General features: G+C 44.5%; 1 protein-coding gene across 2 annotated transcripts in view; it reads left to right on the forward strand.

Annotated features, from left to right (window-relative positions):
* The window catches only part of Abl (tyrosine-protein kinase Abl), a 236793-nt gene that overhangs the window by 199169 nt on the left and 18401 nt on the right, over nt 1–19223 (forward strand). For both annotated transcript variants that reach the window (XM_075697510.1, XM_075697504.1), the window contains exons 9-10: nt 3867–3986; nt 11085–11521. In XM_075697510.1, the coding sequence (XP_075553625.1) occupies nt 3867–3986; nt 11085–11521 (557 nt within the window). The remainder of the gene's footprint in view (nt 1–3866; nt 3987–11084; nt 11522–19223) is intronic.

Consider the following 19223-nt stretch of genomic DNA (forward strand, 5'->3'; position numbering starts at 1 on the left):
GAAATATTGTTCGTCTTTATACATTAAATCTAGGGGGCCATTGGCGGTGCCGTGAAGCTGTCTGAATTACCGAGCATGTCCAGATTACCAGTGTTTGATTTATAGGTTGGCGACTGTATGCCCAAAGGCAGTGGATCGAGATTGCGGCCCCTTCGCACAAATCTACGTCTGTTGCCAAATCCACATGCGATGCCTATCGCATGGCACCAAAACCAGACTTCTTGAAGCAACGGATGCATATTCCCAGACTATCGCTCAATCACTGCCCCATGCGTGGCACAACGTTGCAACCGCCGTCTGAAGTGCCATAAACAATTCCACATTGGGGGGGACGTGAATTTCCTTGTTTTTGCTGCATTCTTCTCACCGAGGCACACATTGCGCACTGCACTAGGTGTGCAAAAACCGTCGTCGCATGTTGGTAGCAACTGCCGCTTCAAATGGGCGATCAACAAACAAGATGGTGACCATGGTGTCTTTCCAGCACAGGCGATTGCTTCCTGTGCTTGGTTGTTTTTGTAAACAAAAATGGCGGCGCCCACACAAGTGTAAAGTGGTGGTATCTTACGGAATTTTAGTGCAATGAAATTGCATTTGCACACATTTTGGAGCCTGCTAGCCTTGTGCAAGTAGGTAATATGAAGCGTTATGCTCCGGCAAATTTTATTGATCCGGGATTGTAGTACAGTGGCATTTCATTGTCGAGAGGTATGGGATGCATTGAATCCTATGGGCGTTCACCAGGGATACAAGAATATTGCGTTGTCGTGAGAATTTCGTTATCACGGGATTTCGCTATCGCAGGTTTCAACTGTACCACTGTTTGGTGAAGGTCATATGTGTTCAATTCTACAATGAAGTTGTTTGGCAGTCCAAGCTTCATTGGTGAGCTCGGCTCCATTACATGCTGTTGTGATATTAAACCTTGCCTGACATCATATTTGATTATTTGAACTGCAAGATCGATGAAGTATTCACCAGTCTGTCACCAATGTATTGTTGACACTATCTGCCCCTAGTCAGTAATGCTCAAGTCTAGAGTACACAAGTGCTTGACTAATTAATGTTGAAGTGATGTATTAAATAATAAAGTGACTGAGTTGGCAACCATGATGGGGATCCACAAGTTTGCCTCTGTAATTACCGGGCAAAACGAGTTAAGGTTTCCATGCAGCTAAATTAATCTCTAGAGCAGCACATCATGAACTGTTGAAATTGCTCCAAACTGCTATGTGCTTTGGACTGGGCAGGAATGCTAACAAGTTATTCGAACTGCAGATGGAGCATGTGTAGTAGACTAATTTCTTTCTCTGAAATGTATCTTCCCAGATTGGCTGATATTTACAACAGAAAATAGTTAAATGTGTTCTTGTTTGTTCACTTTCCCTGCTCTTACTCTGAAAAGCCCACTCCATGTAGTTTCCGTAGGGTCATGTGTATTAGCTTCTCGTCTGTTTTCCTTCCTGGTTGTTACATCCAAAAACTGCTGAGGCATACCACTGACGCAGCAGCATCCAGCAGCGGCATTTACAACGAGAATGCTGTTGCTTCACTTGCCAGTGTCGCCTGTGATGAATACCGTATTTACTCTAATCTAGGCCGGTCCCGATTCTAAGCCGACCCCCAAATGTCCGAAGCCCGAAAAACTAAAAAAAAACTTCCCTCGAATGTAAGCTGAACAAAAAGCGAGGACAGCGTTTACAAAAGGAAAACATCATTTATTTAATATGAACATGCCGAGCTCACTCTAGGTCATCATCGCTGCTAGCCTCATACGCATGCTCGCGTCCGCACACCCATGCATGCGCAGTGTGACACGGCTCGTACGCGTTGAAACGTGGCGCAATCACGGTGAACAGCTCCTCTCTCTTAGCGCGCGCTTATCTTCCTTATTGCTGTGATCTCCTCATTGCGGCACACGCAAAAAGCGTCTCCCTTTGCCCCCTCCAGTGACGGACGTTTTTCTCATCGATGCCGAAGTCCCTCCCGGCTTGAACGTTTGGCAATACCTTTGCAGCAAGCACAAATTTTCATTTGAAAGCAACACTATAGCGGCATCGCCCGTCTAGTGCCATTACGATAACGTGACGACGCTCGTGTACTTCAGTTTGCTACTGGCGTAACGAGTAGCGGCTGCGGTGTTGATTTTTCTAGATGGCGCTAGCTATGCACCATATTTATCATTTTCAAATACAAACTGGCACATTTTTTAAAATCCTCGAATCTAAGCCGACCCTAGAGTTTGGCATATGATTATTTGAAAAAAAGCTATCAGCCTAGATTTGAATAACTACGGTATGGTGTACTGTGATGGTGGCATCAAGACATCATCGCCGAACTCAACACGGCTCACGGCATTGAAAGTGGTGAGATTGACAAAGGTACAACTAGTCACCCCATACAGTAGCAGACTGATTTTTCGGACTAAAAAATTTGGACTTGTTGGATATTTTGGACTTCATAAATGCACTGTCAGGGTTCCCATAGAGCTAATGCATTTTTGCGACCAACTTTTTGGACGAATTTAGGTGCCAAAGTTTAATTTTGCAAACTAAATCGCTCGTTGCGAGCCACGCTACTTAATCTTGGAGGCCGCTATCTTGGATTTTCTGCTGGCCTGACCAGGCTTGGCTACCAGTGGCTACTATAGCCTCAAAGATTGGGGCACACACGCCGTCCTCCCATCTCGGAGGCCATGCATGCTGCTCTTTGGCCGACAACATGCTCCAAGGGACCCACTTTTTCTTCTTGATTTATTTTCGGTCAGCATTATCGTGATAATCTCTTAATGTGGGATCTGTCTGCCTTTGCAAGAGCTAAGTGGTGCGAGGAAACGTGGCTCGTTTCTTCGTGTCTCGAAGGACGTTGTGGCATCTTTATGCTTGTTTGTGCGGCTTCGTGTTTGTGTGTTCTGCACCACTTCCTGTGCCTTCTCGAGAGCCAAGTGGTGCAAAGAAACATGGCTAGTTTCTTTGATCTCTTAGAGATTGCCAACGTTGTGACACTCTTGTCGACTGTATACGAAGACGACGTCAATCTGGCAGATCAGCAAATCTGATTCCCTCCAAGGTAGGGCGTTATTAGGTATTTTCTGAAGCTGCTGTAAGGCTAATAAACTTCATTTTTTGGAGGTGAAAGAGTTTTTTTACTGTTCAATCTTTCGGTCTGTTCAATTTTTTGGACCATTTTTCGGTCCCCGCGAGGTCTGGAAAATCGGTCTGCTACTGTATTCATAGACGCTGTCTTGGTCTGAGATGCTTCTGCAGTTACAGTTTGGCCTACCCAGCTCGTGGTCTCTGAGATTGCAGCGGCACCGATGCAATCTCAGAGGTCACACCTAGCTGTGCCAGCCTTTGTGCCATGTCGCAGTTCAAGAGAGAAGTGCAATGATGATGGCAAGCTGCTGTTTGTGTGCGGCGGTACGAAAGACTTCCCTTTTCAATGCGGCGTGCCGCGCAAGCTGGCACAGCCAGGCTTGTCCTTCAAGATTGCATCGATGGTCAGGTCATACAGGCTGCCAAGGTGACTCAAGCCTGTTAGGGGCTAATAATTTTTTCGCTGCCTTGGTTCGAAGGGGCTGCAGTTGAAAATCATGGCTATTTTAAAGGTTGGCTTGTTCAAATCTGAAAGTTCAAATAATGAAGTCTTGAATTGAGGTTTCAGTGATAGAGATCACAAACCTTTGATGTGCCTTGTGATGTGAATCTGTGCTTGTGGTCAATGGCAGAGGGCTGAAAGGATGGATTGCAAGAAGAATGATTGCACAATAGAGCCCCTATGTTATTTGCAAGGGTTGGATGAATGAAAAGTGTGCCTAGTTGCATGTCAACACAGACTTCTTACTGTGGACTGTTTTTGCCCTTTAGAGGTGGAGCGACAGCTGGAGAAGCAGTCACCAGCTATGGCATACAAAAAGCATCCAGGGAGCTCGCCAACGATTGGAACCATGACTGATGATGATCAAGAAAATAGAGCGCCTGACACAAGTATGTTTGCTCAGCACGTGTGACCACCTACACACATTTAGGTGGCAGTAGATGTTTGTTATTGGGCTTGGAGTGCTAAGGCATTCTGCGACAGGTTGCAGCAGCATGATCTTTCACACAGCAAATTAAAGTACAGAAGACTTTGTTGGTGGTGAAAAATTTTTTCTAGAGCCAGATACAGGGTTACTTCATGAACTGAAAAGGTTGAGAAGCCAACAGCTGCTGATTCTTCCATCTTGAAGCTTAAAACGAATGCTTAATAATATAATTACAGTTGAATATCGATAATTTGAACTTGAAGGGGCCCAAAAATTTGTTCGAATTAAAAGGACTTGTTTTTGAAGTGTTTGTGCACCATAGCACGATGCACAAACGTGCGAGTCGTGAAATATTGCAGTGCTCAAAGGGACCCTGAAACGATTTTGACGATTTTCTACAAATGTACTGAGTCATTAGAGTAGGTCCTTGTGATCATTAATTGACACATCTAAGTGCTCCGCGTAAAGTGTGTAATTTATTATAAGGTTTTAAATATGCACATCGCTGCCGATCGCAGCACGCTGCTAGGCGGAATGTTAAGCCGCCCCACCCATATGACGGAAATCGCCCATATGACGTCAGTGGGGCGAGCTATCCGATTGGCTGACCAGGGCGCATGATTGATAATTTTTCCAACTTTATGGCAAACAAATGATGTTTGTAATAGTTGGAATGCTAGTTAATTTGTTTTTATAAAAAGAAAGTAACATAAAGAGAATGCACAAGAACAATTTTTCAGTACACTTAAGCACTTCCAGCACACAACAAGTGTTGTCTGCTTGTGTTACAACGTGCTCTGTCTTTGACGAGAGCTCCGCAGTCAGTGTCGGACAGTCTTTTCGCGAGCGCTATGATTCGACTTTGTTGCATTGTGGACTGCAAACGTAGCGACTGGCAATATGTCAACCTGCGACATCGTGTCCTTCTGCAAGCCAGTAGACGAGCGGACTGGCTGCAGCGCATTGGATAGCCGCTTTCCGATGGGCGCCAGGATTTGCGCGATTGCGGCCGTCACTTTACACCGGAAGATTACTAACGCAATAGCGTTTCACGAGTCCGGTATTAGGGTAAACGCAAGCACAAGGGGACAGGGCCTGGCCGTGTCCCCTTGCGTGTCGTTTCAGGGGATGAACAGAAGTACAAATGTGAATTGACTGCACGGTGCAGCCACCTGGTGGCATAGCGCTCAACCACACACAGTAGCAGTAACAAAATGTATTCTTCTTTGCTGCTGGTGTAAATTTTTCGCAGGAGTGTAATTGTTAACACGTTGCTTTTGTAAATGTTTAAAATGTTTTACACTTGGTTAGAGCAATATTGGCTCTTTCTTTGGCTGGTTAAGCTCTGCGCCAACTTGTGGCTGGACTGTGGAGACCGATCAGGCAGCTCTCGTACATCTGCGCTAAACTTCATCAGCTTGAGTTTATACCTTCACCGTTCCGTCGAAACGTTCTGCTAGTGTGTGATTACCGGAATACCAGACACGTTCGGCGCTACGACAGAATGCTCGCAACGCACGCTGCTTCGATAGCTCTCGCTTGGGGTTGATGGCCAAGCCGCTAGCGGAGACGTTTCGCGCGGGCGGGGGCGGGCTCCAAAACAACCGGAAGTGGACGATGTGACGTCGCATCGTGACGCAGAACCAGTGAAGGCGGAGCTTAGCCCCGATCGCTCGGCGAACAAGTTGAGGAGGAAAAAACATGGCTAGGGAGGAGGGTAACTTGTAATCGCTTGTAGCTCCATTATTACGTAACGCTTCACTTAAATTGTGGTGCGAATGTTCTACTTAAGCTGTACCCTACGCGTCTACAAAATTTGTCCAAACCGTTTCAGGGGCCCTTTAAGCACACAGCGAGTGAGGACCACGAAACTGCCCATGCCGGCCAACGCTTGCTTCCCGATAACAGCACAAAACGAAACCTCAAGGAGCGGGTTAAGCTGGCGGCACCGGCACGGGGGTGCGCGCGCAGAGACCATCGAAAAATGAGGGAGTTATGAGGGAGCTGAGAGGGAGGGTGAGTGGAGCGAAGTTGTAAGGAAGGGCGGGAGGGAAGCGGATTTGCTTTCCCACCAGCTTGCTGGATGGCGCTAATTACCTCTTGCACCTACCGCTACCGAAGCAGATGAGTTGCCGAGCCCAGGACTGGGCCTCCGCTGCTGCTTCCCTTTGCATGCTCGCGTGTTTTTTCCTTCGTCTGCTGACAGAGCGGCGCTGTGTTTACCTTCTTCGTCCTCCGTTCTTAACGGGAGTCATGTCTTATCAAGATGACAAAGTCGTTGCCACTAAACATAATCATCTTGGTGTGCTCCCTTCTGGTGTGGCGTCGCCGCATTCAAAAAAACAAAAACAATGAGGTACTGGGTATTGTCTTTGCGTCCTTCTATTCGGGGTCTGCCTTGTCGTACAGAATCGGATATTGCACACTTGTCTCCAACAATCTTTTCATCAGGATGTCTTGGTTTAGGCGCGTCATTGCAAAAAAAAAAAGTGTGAACGAGACTAACCAAGCCAACCAAAACAAGCACGAGCGACAGCTGATGCTGGCAGACGATAGTGCGAAACAAGTGGTCCGGCTGAACCAGACGCGAATACGAATGGAGCAGTCGAGTGGGTCCGCGTGATGCCAGTTTCTCTTGCATACATCACTCTTGGGGCCACTGTTATTGGTCTCCTCCGCTCGTGGGTTCACTTGCTGCACCTGCGAGCCACGAAAAAATCGGCCCAGGACCAATCCCTCCTGCAGAGCAGAAACAGCTACCTTGCCTTGAGAGAGGGTGAGATTACTGCCACCAATTTTCTTTTTTTTTTTTCTTTTTTCTCGCACGGTGTTGAGGGCACTCTCCTAAGCCTTTCTCTATGGTGGGGTCGGAGCAATGCTGTCGGAGGCGCTGCCACGTGATTTGGTGCACTGCTGAGAGCATTGTCGAAGCGCTGTATGTTCGAATTAACCATTGCAAATGCTTGCGCATTCGAATTACTGGGCGTTTTCACCCATTGGAATACTCATAACTTTGATGGGACCACGGTGTTAGTTCGAGTAAACCAGAAGCTCAAATTAAGCGTGTTCATATTAATGAGATTTGGCTGTATAATCAATTATTCATCGGTTATAACGACCACATTTCACTTCATTTACAATTTCTCGACCCTGCCTATTGAAACTGCATCCAGGTATAACCGACATTTTTAAAAAGCACCGTACTGTTACAGCAGACACTTCAAACCGGGTTGCAATAAAAGAACACACGCGAAATTCCGAAGCTTGAAAGCACACTCCCCGCTCTAGTCCAACCGCGATGAAGATATGACCTCTGAAATGAGCGAGCACCACGCAAGCATTTCAAAAGCCACGAGGAAAGACACTCTTACGATCATGCTAAGATAACCATACTTTCAAGGCCTGCCTCCAGAAAGCTTCACGGCAAGGCAGCAGAGTGTGCAACAACTGTGGTCACCGTGATAGCACTGGTGTGCGTGCTGGTCTATATTTGAGGTTACAGTGGTGGACTCATTTTTTCCACATCCATGCAGAACTGCGTGCACTAAGCCTATTTGGACGACTTGGATCAACTGAAGTGGTGGTGCCTCATGGTTGCTGCTGATATTCACGCGGACGAAGTCTGCGTCAACACGGCACGACATACCGCTGCCATGCTATGTTGCAGAGAGTCGGCGGTTACATTATCAGGATATCGCAGTTTGTCGACTCTTCTTTTACGTTGCTGATAGTGGTTCGCAGTGGCGCTCTGCCTTTCGAACTTCGTACTTTCTCAGCCGAAGCAACATTGTTGCGGCTCTCGGAGCACATGTGGCTGATGCTGCAGCCGTAGTGACAAGACCTTTGCAAAATGCCAGCATGTAGCAGCGGTAAATTCCGCTTCCAACCAACTAGAACGCTTCGCTATCATATGCAGAATCCACGCTTGTCCTGCTGATAGTGAAATACATCACAAGCTCTTGAAGAAAAAAATGGTGGCAGCTGCGCTCTCAGTTTTGAAATGGCAGGTGACCGGTAGTGGTCGGGCACCGTTTTCAAAGAGTTGCAACATCGCATTTCAGTCTTTAGATGACGTTTTTAATGGAAACTGTACACCTATCAGGAAAGTGTCCGAAACAAAAATGAAGGTGCAGAAAATCTGATTTTCAGATAAAAGTGGTGTCAAATTGTAACTGCCAATGCCAGCTTCAGTGTCATTTATTTTTGCACATTTTGAAGGGCGAGTTCGTCTGAATTACTGATACGACCACTTTTCGTAGAGCTATCGAGTTCGTTATTAGCCCAGAGATTTTATCCAGGCTAATAACTTATTAACCTGATAAACATTTCAATGTGCACAAGGGAGACTGCTGCATGCCAGGAGACATGGGCATTTAGGCTTAACATTGTGTTTGGTATATCAAAGACCATTCTGCAGCCATGAGTGACATGTGACATTTGTTTGCGAAAAATGAAATAAGCTTCTGTGCGTTCGACACTTTGTTTGCGTAAAGACGTCCTTTGTGGCGCGTGGTGACTAGAGCGGTAGCTGGATGACTGGTGCACGGAGCGTGGAAGAAAGAAAATCGCTTGTCTCTGTACTATTGCGAGTTATTCGTCCAGAGGGATGGCCTTTGAGATTAAAGATAACATGCCGAACTGTAAATAACCGAGGCCACACACACACATGCAGAGATGGTGCTATTTTGGTTGGGCGGGTCCAGAGGGATTATGAGCCCCCCTTCCTCCTCCACCTCTTCCCTCGAGACATGCAGTATAAAGTGTGCAGCAATATCCCTTCCACCACTTTTTCCATTCTCTGTATTCTTTAATGAGCCCTTATCTGTCTGCGACAATCTGGGAAAGTTGGTGGGGTTCTCCAAGGCCTGACAGCTTGAGAACCCCTGTTCTAGCCCATGTGCATGATCTCAGGCTTGATTGCCATTAAAGGCTACTCGTATAAAAATTTTAGGGGCAGTCTTCCCATGACGCCTTGCCACCGGGTACCTTATCAGCTGGCGTAATAATTTTCTCACAGCCACGCTACCTGGGTCGATAGGTATAATGAGTGCTGCTCCATTGGGACTGAGTGACCTAAGCTGGTTTGATGTGTCAACAAAGATTTCTTGGCAGCGGCTGTACAGTGCTCTAAAAGTTAAAAAAAAAATTGCCCTTGCAATGACAGAAAGGGTGTGGCGATTACCTGAATGGCGGTAGTTATGTTTGCGTTATTGCCTGCACAGATCATGTTAAAAAGATCTAGAGACACCATTTGGCATCCAAAATTTTAGTTGCCATATTACATTAGTCCTAAAATTTGTGCCACAGTAAAGTCAGAATAGTCGAGCAGATCTGAAAAATTGGTCAGTGACTATAATGGATTTTAATGTAATGTTAATGTTTGTAAATAATTTCTTGTTTATTTTTTTCTGGGACAAGGAAGTGTGAAAATTCACTTAAAGCAAAAGCTACAGTTTACCCATCATTGTCTACCATTCACAAATAAAGTGAAACCAGCAAATCTGTTGGCTTACAGTTGAATGACTGAAAGTGGAGCAAGTTGGTAGGGGTTCATGGTGTGGAAAGGCAGGCATGCAAACACAGACACACATAGAACGAGAAGGACAGCAGAACTGCCATTTGTGTTTGTGTTGTCCTTGTTCTACTTGTGCCTGTGTGTGCATGCATGCCTTTCCGCACCATGACTTAGAGTTAACTTACACTTAGAAATGACATGTGCTGGACTTGCAGCAAGTCAAACAAAAACCAAGAAAAGGAACACAGTTGACTCCTGGTAAACTCCCATCAAGGCATTATTCTGTTTTGAACCAAGAGGGTTTGAAAAACATTTACACCTTCTTGAACTTTTCTATGCCATAATAAAGGGAGTGTCAAATTTACCAATGTCAAATTAATAGAAGTCTGGTGTATCTAGCAAATTATATAAGCCATGAAGAGTGGCTTCTAGTGGCTTGCTGGGCTGTAGTAATTGAGGTGAAACCAGCAAACCAGATGTGAATAGAAGACATACGCAGAGAACAGGCTTGGCCTACAACTCACTTCTTGGTTTTGAGTGCATCCTGGTCATTTACTCCTTCAGTTATCATATACCAAGTCATCAAGAAAAGGACTGTTATTACTCCTTTGCTAACAGTCCTTTTTTCATGAACTTACTCTTATAGAAGACATCGGGCATGATTTCATCAATGAAAGAATGCAGGATGACTACCACGCTTTTAAAAAAGTAAAGGTGACTGGCCCTTAGCAACTACAGTCGAATCTCGATAATTTGAACTCGAAGGGTACTGGAAATTTGTTCAAATTAAAGGAAGCTAATTGAATGCAGGACTTACCTGCAGTGGTGCATGTGCATTGAGCTAACACATGAGTGGGAAGTTCCACAAGATTTATTCACACGTATTTACAAATTGCAGTCAGTTAGTAGGCATATTGGTGCTCATATTGTAATAGGAGATGGCGGCTGCACGCGTGTATAATAAAAAGAAACATATCAAATACTCTCAAATATGCCCCTTCGAATTTTTGGTATGCTTCACTATGTAGGACTGCTGCACTAAGGCGAAGTTGACTTTCGGGAACTGGCATTACGCATCGCGCCGTGCTTTCCATGCTCCAAAGCCATTGGTGAGGATTACGAAAGTGGAGTTTGCACCATTGCTAACAGCGGTGAATTATTTCAATGAAAAACACGGCACCGAACAGCAAGAACCTTGATAGCAAACGTCGAAGTAGCTAGGACTAGCGTCGCCACATTGTGGCTACAGCTGCCAGCGGATCTGCATGCGAGAGCACTGGCTCGAGGCGGCGTGATAATCAAATTGGCGGTGGTGGTGGCTTCGATTAATGCCGTTTCGGACCTGCAGTCATGGCAAAAAGTTCGGAAAGTTGGATGGTTAAAATTAAGCCTGTTCTAATTAACGAGATTCGACTGCATATTAGGCCGATGCCAGCACCAAAGTACCTTTGTTCCTTTAAATTGCACAGATGACAAGCTGTCCATTCAGAGCTGCCTGTTCTTTTGGAATTGTGAGGAAGATAACCTGGATGCTGGCACGCCCAGGTAACCAGGCAGTGGTGCCAACCAAGCCAAGCCAAGGCCTGCTGCAGGTGAAGTCGAGCACAGTACAACTGCGCCGGCCGGGTCCTCGCAGCAAGCAAGCTCCTGTTCCTCCAAAGCGCACCAGTTCCTTCCGTGACAGCACCTACCAAGACCGCAATCCTGATGATGAAGACGGTGATGAGGAAGAACTTAATGGGGGCCTGGAACGGGTGTTCGAAACAGCCGGTGACTGCAGTGGCCCCGAGGCCAAACAGTCAACGCCTGACACGGAAGAGTCTGAGCTGCATTCGACAACAAGTGTGCCAGACGTCTCCCAGCAGCTGCTTAACACCAAGCCACAAAAGCTGAGGAAAGCACGGACATATCCTCCCAACTTGCAGCCACAGAGGACTGGAAAAGATGCAAATGTTGCCTTGTCTATGAAGCAGGCCAAAAAGGTAAAAATGTTCTAGCAGTGCAGGCTTTGAATTCATTGGACTGCATTATTTGAAAACACACTTGTGAGCGTTATTATTCAAACATGCAAGCACACAGCAATAGCCTTCTTTTTCCTTTTCCATATTTCCTGGATTTTCTTTCAGAGCCCAGGGCAAAAAACATAAAACATAAGTCATGGGAACAACTTCATTAGGTATTTCTGAACACACTCTACCATGTTTCCATTATACAACTTATACTTAAAACCAATTACCATATTTGCTGTATTTACTCCATTGTAACAAGAGTTTGTTCATTATTTTAGTTGCTTGGACTACCCTCGTGTTACATTTGAAGAATCACAAAATTGACTATTTTAAAACAAATATTCTAAATCCCGTGGTTTTTAGCATTACGTTGGCATCCTGTACCTTTACGATTCGATCCCATCCATAGACAAGTCGACTGAAGTCAAAGCTTGTTTTTTGTTTGAATTGATGTCAATTTTGCTGTGCTTATGACTGGTGTTTCGGTTACAGTGCTGGCATTACCCTGTGGCCTTTCATGCTTCGACTCTGTTGATTCGATTCTCAAAATTATAGCAATGCAGCGCGTTCGGTATGATGCTTGCTTTGAGGGACAAGCAATTTTTATAGCCGAGGAGCTGGGAAACTCTGCCGCGGCTCGGTGGCAGGACCATGAGGAAGCCCTCTTTAAATGCAAGGCGGGTTGGAAGGGCTCTGTAGACCTGGTAGTAGCCTGGTGCTGCGCCTGAATGAAATAGTTGTGCAGTCATTTAAGAAGTACCGTAAGAGTGGCACTCATTGGTCAGAACTGGCCCTTGCACCATAGAAGCCCAATAATCAATCGTTTTAAGAAGTACTTAATCTCTAGTGAGCTCGACAGCATGGAAGATGACTTCATTGTGGAGCGATCACTTTCAGAGGTGGTTTCGCTTTCGCGAGACTCAGCTCGTCCTGGCACTGAATCCCTCGGAAGTAGATGGCTGACAGTGCTCTTGGCATTGATAGCAAGCTTGGCACAGCACCAGAAACACATGTCGTCCCATTTTCGGTACCAAGTCATGCGAAATTTCATGGAAGTGAAACCACCTTATTTATTCGGATCTAGGCTGCTGTTTTCTTTTTCTTTTTCTTAAATAATACAAAACTCTAGGGTCAGCTTAGATTCGAGTATTTTTTAAAAATGCGCCAGTTTTTAATTGAAATTAACAAATATGGTGCATAGCTAGTGCCATATAGAAAAGTCACTATTGCAGCCAATATTAGCCGTGCCGATAGCCAACTGAAGTACATGAGCGACGTCGCCATTTTTTACCTGTGTTGTATCTGCATGGGGCCTGGTGTTATTGTAATGGCATAAAATGGGCAATGCCACTATAGTGGCACTTTCAAACGAAAAGTTGTGCCAGCCGCAGAGGCATCATCAAATGTTCAAGCCAGGCGGGACTTCAGCATCAATCAGAAAAACCTAAGGAAGATAGCGACAAGGCTAGCAGCGATGATGACCTAGGATGAACTTGGCAGGTTCAAATTAAATAAATTCTGTTTTTTTTTTTTTTTTTTTTTTTTTTTTTTTTTTTTTTTTTTTTACTTTCGTGGGTCAACTTGAAGTAGGGGGAGTCTAGATTTGAGTAAATATGGTATCTCTGAAAGTGATCACCCGAGAATACTGTACAAGAAAGGCTCCATTTCTTCCGCAGATGATGACGATGAGTGAGGAGAACTCATTTCCGACTTTTAATTCAATAAAGGTACCTCTTTTTTTTTTTTCATTCATCTCGCATGGCATTTGCAGAATTATTTTTGTTTTTCATGTGACTGAAAAGCCGACCCTCACGTTACAGTTGCAGTCATGCTGCCTTCGAGTAAATACAATACCTGCATTTAATGCAGACCTTTTTCCCCCCCCCAATGAAATGGGTCTGAAAATTGCCTGCACGATGTACAATCGGATAGGAAACCAAAACTGCATTCACAGCTTTGGCAACAGCCTACCATCAGGGCCATCAGATGCAGCGTTATTGCTATCACAGATTGGCGACAGCACATTTTTGTGAAGGTTGCTGTTGGTTCATTTTGTGCTCAACTAAGATAGAGAGCGGTATTCTTGACCAATAACTTTTGGAGTACTATCACTTTTGCAAGATTTCATGCAACTCGGCATCGAATGCGTCTGTGTAGTCAGCTGCAAGCGTTTCTTGCACTGTGCCAAAAACGCTGTCAACCGCATATTCAAGTCCGGTGTAGTCTCGTGCAAATTATAGCAGTATCTAAAGTGATCACTCAAGAATACTGCCCCTGTGAGCTTGGTATCTGTGGCCAATGAAGCGCAAATGATGGTGCCGATGCACCGCTTTCATTATGAAAGCTCATTAAAAGATATTCCCATCTGTGAAGGTAAAATCTGCATGTCTCGTTTTTTCCGATTGTAAGTATGAGGGGCATGCTGTGTTTTTCTCTTATGAATCTGTGTTTTGTTACATTCAGGTGCACTTTCATTTTCTGACCTTAAGCCTGCAAAAATATACTGCATGCTAAATTCGGTAGTGCGTTAGAATCTGGTAAATGCAGTACTTAAAATTTCATTACGTGAACTTGAATAAATATCCAATCTCACTTCAAAGTCGTTTTACTCAAGACTACTAGGAATAATTATTAAACTATTGGGAATATCATTGGTTTCATTTGCCGAAGATATAGTACATTTAAAGAAAGAAAATTTTGGTTCATGATATGTCGAATACCCAGCATATACTTGAAATCTACTGTACTAAGTCTCCTTTTCAGACATGAAAAGAAAGTAGGGTGTGTTCAATAAGTTCGGCCAGGCGTGTCCGTTGACTATTCTTAAATTTGATTTAAAAAAAAATGTATTTTGCTACATGAGTGCCAAGAAAGGCTAAATCAATCTTAGTTTTGCAAGAAAAAAAATCTGTATTTGCGAAAAAATACATAAGCACCCAGTCGAGCAGAAGTGCTTTTGGTGAATTTTGCTGAATCCGCATTCTGGTTAGCTCCCAAAGGAAAAGTGTTGTGGCTACGGCTCTAAAAATATTTATTGATAGAGTTTAGACCAATAGCACTGATTCTATTTAATTATTAGAATATGACTGCAAAGTTGGAGCGAAAAAATTGAGTGAACGGGACATTGCACAGCATTGGTCAAAGTTTAGATTTTTTTCTTTCGCTCCGTATCTGTAAAGAGCGCGGTTTTCTAATTTTGTGAGCCTGTTGTCATGAAAGTTCTTGAAATTTAAGGCAAATATTTTTGCCCTAGACAGCACTAAAATTCACGAGAAGCACTCAAGTTTAGGCCTATTATTTAATTAGTGGTACAGTTAAAGCTTGATCTAACGAAACCTGATTTTACGAAGTTCCCCAAATAACGAAACTAGCTTACATAAAATCCGATTTCAGGAAGCTTCTCCAGAAAGGAAAGAGTAAAGAAGCTCAGGTTTCCCTCTAATTTTGATGCAGACGGGTATTTTTTTTTTTTCGAGTGTGCGCTTGCGTTAGAACATTTAGCCACCCTAGTCACGGCTCTAGCTTTATTTTGGCGAGGCTGCACGCCGCGCCCATGCACGGAACAACGGACTCGGCAGTCGCTAGCGTTCTTATGTACCAGACGGCGCTAGGGGCGGCAGTAGTCGGGCCGCCCTCACAAACTTTTTACACTCGCAGGCGTGGGTTAGCCGCAAATACAATGCTGCGGTACCTTTAGGTGTTGCTACATTTCAATTTTAGACTTCGAAAGACCAAAAAATCACTTACTCAATTTTCCAAATGTCCTGATTTAATGAAATAATTCGAGCGTGGTCATGACTGTTAAATCGAGTTTCAACTGTATTATAGATATCTAAATATTATGCAAGAACATGTTGCATCATTATTTTGGAATTATAAAGCAAGAAATGCGACCAAATAAACTATACCACCGCTGCGACATGCAGGGTCCACGTGTGCTGATGTTTGCAGGTTCGTTTTGTTTTGCTACACGAAAATGGTCCAGGACAATTTGGAAAGCAAGGATTGACAAAAATGAAAATTTTGGGTTGATAACGCTCTGCATTCTTGGACGGGAATCGCAAAGTCAGCACATTGGCGTAGCAGCAGAACGGTGGGGTGGGGTCAGGGGGTTTTTACCACTTGCTCTTCATATCGGGCTTTTAAGAGCACATCCAGCATGCAATTCATTAGAAATAGAATGGAGAGGATGCAAGAACAATGTTTTTAACTGTACACGGGGTTGCAACTTGATCAATAAGGGAGCGCGCAGTGCAACTTCAGTGAGCCAGCACCACATTGGGGCATGCGTTGTGAACAAATATAGGAAAAGATAGTCTATGCACTATTGCAGACACAATCACATTTTTAACCTTTCAGTGCCATCTCGCCATAAGGTTATGGGTGCTACATGAGGAGTGGACACAATTACAATATGTGAGCTCGGGCCAAAGTGATAAGAGAGGGGAAGCAATTCCTACAGAAAGGTAGCATTGTGCCTCACTTTTATTTTGCTAGAAAATGTACTTTTGTCTTGCCTGGACACGTATCACTCGCAAAAAAGTTGGAAGGCGATTCAACCTTTTGTTGAAGTTGACAAAAGGCAATGCTTTTTGAGGGAGTTGCGGCTGAGAATGGGACAGAGTCACTATGCATGGCACTCTATCGTGTCACCCCTTGTGTGGGTAGAGAAGCCTCAGACTGCTTACAATGTTTTGCTGCGATATCTACAGGATTGGCCCACATTTTTAGGCAGCACATACCTACGGCAATGGCCCACATTTTTTAGACTGGGCTACCTTCGGAAGGAGCGCACATTTTTAGACTGGAATATTTCATGAATCGGCCCACGGCAAAGGCTAGAAACCCAAATACCTGATACGAAAAAGTGAAGGCAACTTGCTAAGAAATATGTGTTTGGAAAATGCAACTGTTCATACATGTGTAGGGACAACGTAAAAAGAAATTTGTATTTGCGCCCTCCTCAGTGATGACATTAACCATTTGATGACAAGACATGTAAATACCATACCCAGAAAAAAATGTTTGTTTTCTATCAAAGTATACAAAACACTTAAAGAATAAGCATAATGAATAGGAAAAAATGTTGTGCAGAAATTTTTTCAGCAATAGGAGGAAAACCGCAGGCAGGCAACTAGAAGCGGGCTTCACCCCAAGCCACCTAAGGCTTTGTTTACTTTGTATCACATGTGTGATGCCACTGCACCTGCATATGTTGCATCGGCCTGTCTCCCCCGACGTTGCTTTCACAAGACTGTCTTGTGCCATACTTCTTCGTCCAGTGTTCCTGCTCTAAACCAACAAATCACGCTTACTGCCTGTCATTCAGTGTTGGCCGAAGACATTTAGCCAGAAACTTCGTACTCAGTACTGCAACTCGGCAAGAAGAAAAATATTTTGGTATGTTGCCTGTACGAAACGCTCGTCAATAAAGAGTTAACCCTGTTTGGCCCACATGCGACGACATAGGAAAAACGCACGAGTGGCTAGAGGCATTGCTCTTATGTACGCATATGTCCCGTCCTTCAGTAACGGCAAAGAAAACCATTGTAACAACAAATGTGTGTTACATGAGGTCAGTAAAACAAAACTACCTTTATGTGTAATGGTTTCTTCCTGCCACTGGGCGTTTAATAATGTGTGAGCTGGAATTCCAGGCTTTGTTAACACCACGCCATTCAACCTTCGAGGTAGCGCCACCTCAGCTATAATCTAATGCGCATAAGTAGAAGCCCTCAACATGACCTTGATTCACATCTAAAAAGATGACTTTTAAGAGTTCAATGAAATTCGAATAAAAACTTGGGAAGTCGGTCGGCCTTGTGCCTACAATATGGTTTTCGCACTTCTGGCAATGGACGTGAATAAACTTACTGCGAGATGAACTGTTGGAGGGGAGAACAGCAGAGTCTATACTATAGGCACCGGGAGGTTAAAAAGTGAAACCTCTCTAACGGGAACTCTCCAAGATATGCGTAGCATTATATGGCGGTCAGTGTGGTGCAGAATGTGTTATGTGGGGTTATGATGTGTGTGGGGATTATGTTGATTAGTACAGTAAAACCTTGTTAATCCGAATTTCATGGCACTGAAAAAAATGGCCAACTTAACCAAATGTCGAATTATCAAAAGTATGAAGGAAACATTAAACCAATGCTTACTACATCAGCAAGCTTTCCTTTACTCAGTGAATCAGCAAATCCTGTTTCTTATGCACAAAAAAAGTGCAGAAGCTGCAATTCTCGTCATCACCTGCATTATTAGCGCCCGCAGTGGCGAAGGCGTTGAGACTTCCTTTGCAACGCGGTTGTGGCATGCGTCTCTTAATTCATCCGTGACGCACTTTTCACTACCATGCGCACATCTCGGTTATTTTTTGCCAGTGAGCCAATCCATCAACCGTCCATCACAATAAAGCCGGTGCTCTTCATCCTTGACAACTTCCACCTTGTTTGTGACATTGCATGTGCAGCCATTGCATTGAGTCAAAATGAAACTAAGCGCAGTTGCTATCGGCGCGATAATGGATGGCGATACACAGTTATGAAGGCACACGGCCTATGAGGTGCTATAAAGGCACAAATAGGCACGAAGCGTTCCAGTGTTCCTGTTCACATACGATTTCCGCTGATGATTACGCCGATGCGAACTCTGCCGCTTCGTTTTGGTTGAATGCTAGGACCGCTTTAGCTCTTTTGCATCACACATTTTGTTTGTGGCACTCTGCGCTGGCCGAACTCCGAGAGGCGTTCGAGTTAACGGGAGTTTGCATTAATGCATAAGCTTGCCAAGACCAGAGGATGAGTCCGAATTATGCGATTTTTCAAATGAACAAGGGTTGAATTAACAAGCATTACTTTATGCATTATTTCTGTATTTATGTGTAAGCAGTACGAGCAGAAAGATGCAGATATTTTCATTGCTGAACATATACATTCTGCACCACGCCTACCACCATACAACGCTACGCATATCTTTGACAGTTCCCGTTCAGGGAGGTTCCGCTTAATTTGTTTGTGATGCCCAGCTCGGCATAATGAACACGTTAATGCCATCATAGGTAGCGGAAGGGGAACGGCTGCTTTGTGCATGTGTAATTAATGCACGAGTGGTGCATCCTCTCATTTTTGGTCCCCTTTAGTCACCTTCCATCTTCAGTGGTCGGGTGTTTACCAGGGTGTCCCATACTGCTTACTATCATCCATTTAGTATAGGCTTAGGGATTTCTGACCTACATTTAATGCCTCCTTTCTACTTATGTTGGAGCTTAGTGGGCCTTCCTAATTTGGTTGTACAGTAAACCCTCGTTAACTCGAAGTTGTAAAATCCGGGAAAAATTTCGAGATAAGCAGAGTTTTGAGTTAAGCAAAATGCCGAAAATTTCAGTGACCGGGTCACTGAAAGCCAGTGACAACCAGCACTGCTAACAAACGCTCCACAGCACGAGGGGAGCGTTTGCAATAAACGCAAATTCCCAGGAAAAACTGAATTTTATTGTTTTGGAAAGAACTGGGTGATGCTTGCCTGCTTGGCATTGGCATTCGGCGCGAGAAAAGCGTCCTCGAGCTGCTGAACGCACCGCATGAGCCGTTGTTCGCCGCCGCTGCATTCAACTTTGTTGCGGAGCAAACGTAGCAAGTTCCTTGTTTCTGCAGTTGTCGGCACTTCTCTAGGT

This window comes from Dermacentor variabilis, chromosome 1 (assembly GCF_050947875.1).
Source record: "Dermacentor variabilis isolate Ectoservices chromosome 1, ASM5094787v1, whole genome shotgun sequence".
NCBI lineage: Eukaryota > Metazoa > Arthropoda > Arachnida > Ixodida > Ixodidae > Dermacentor > Dermacentor variabilis.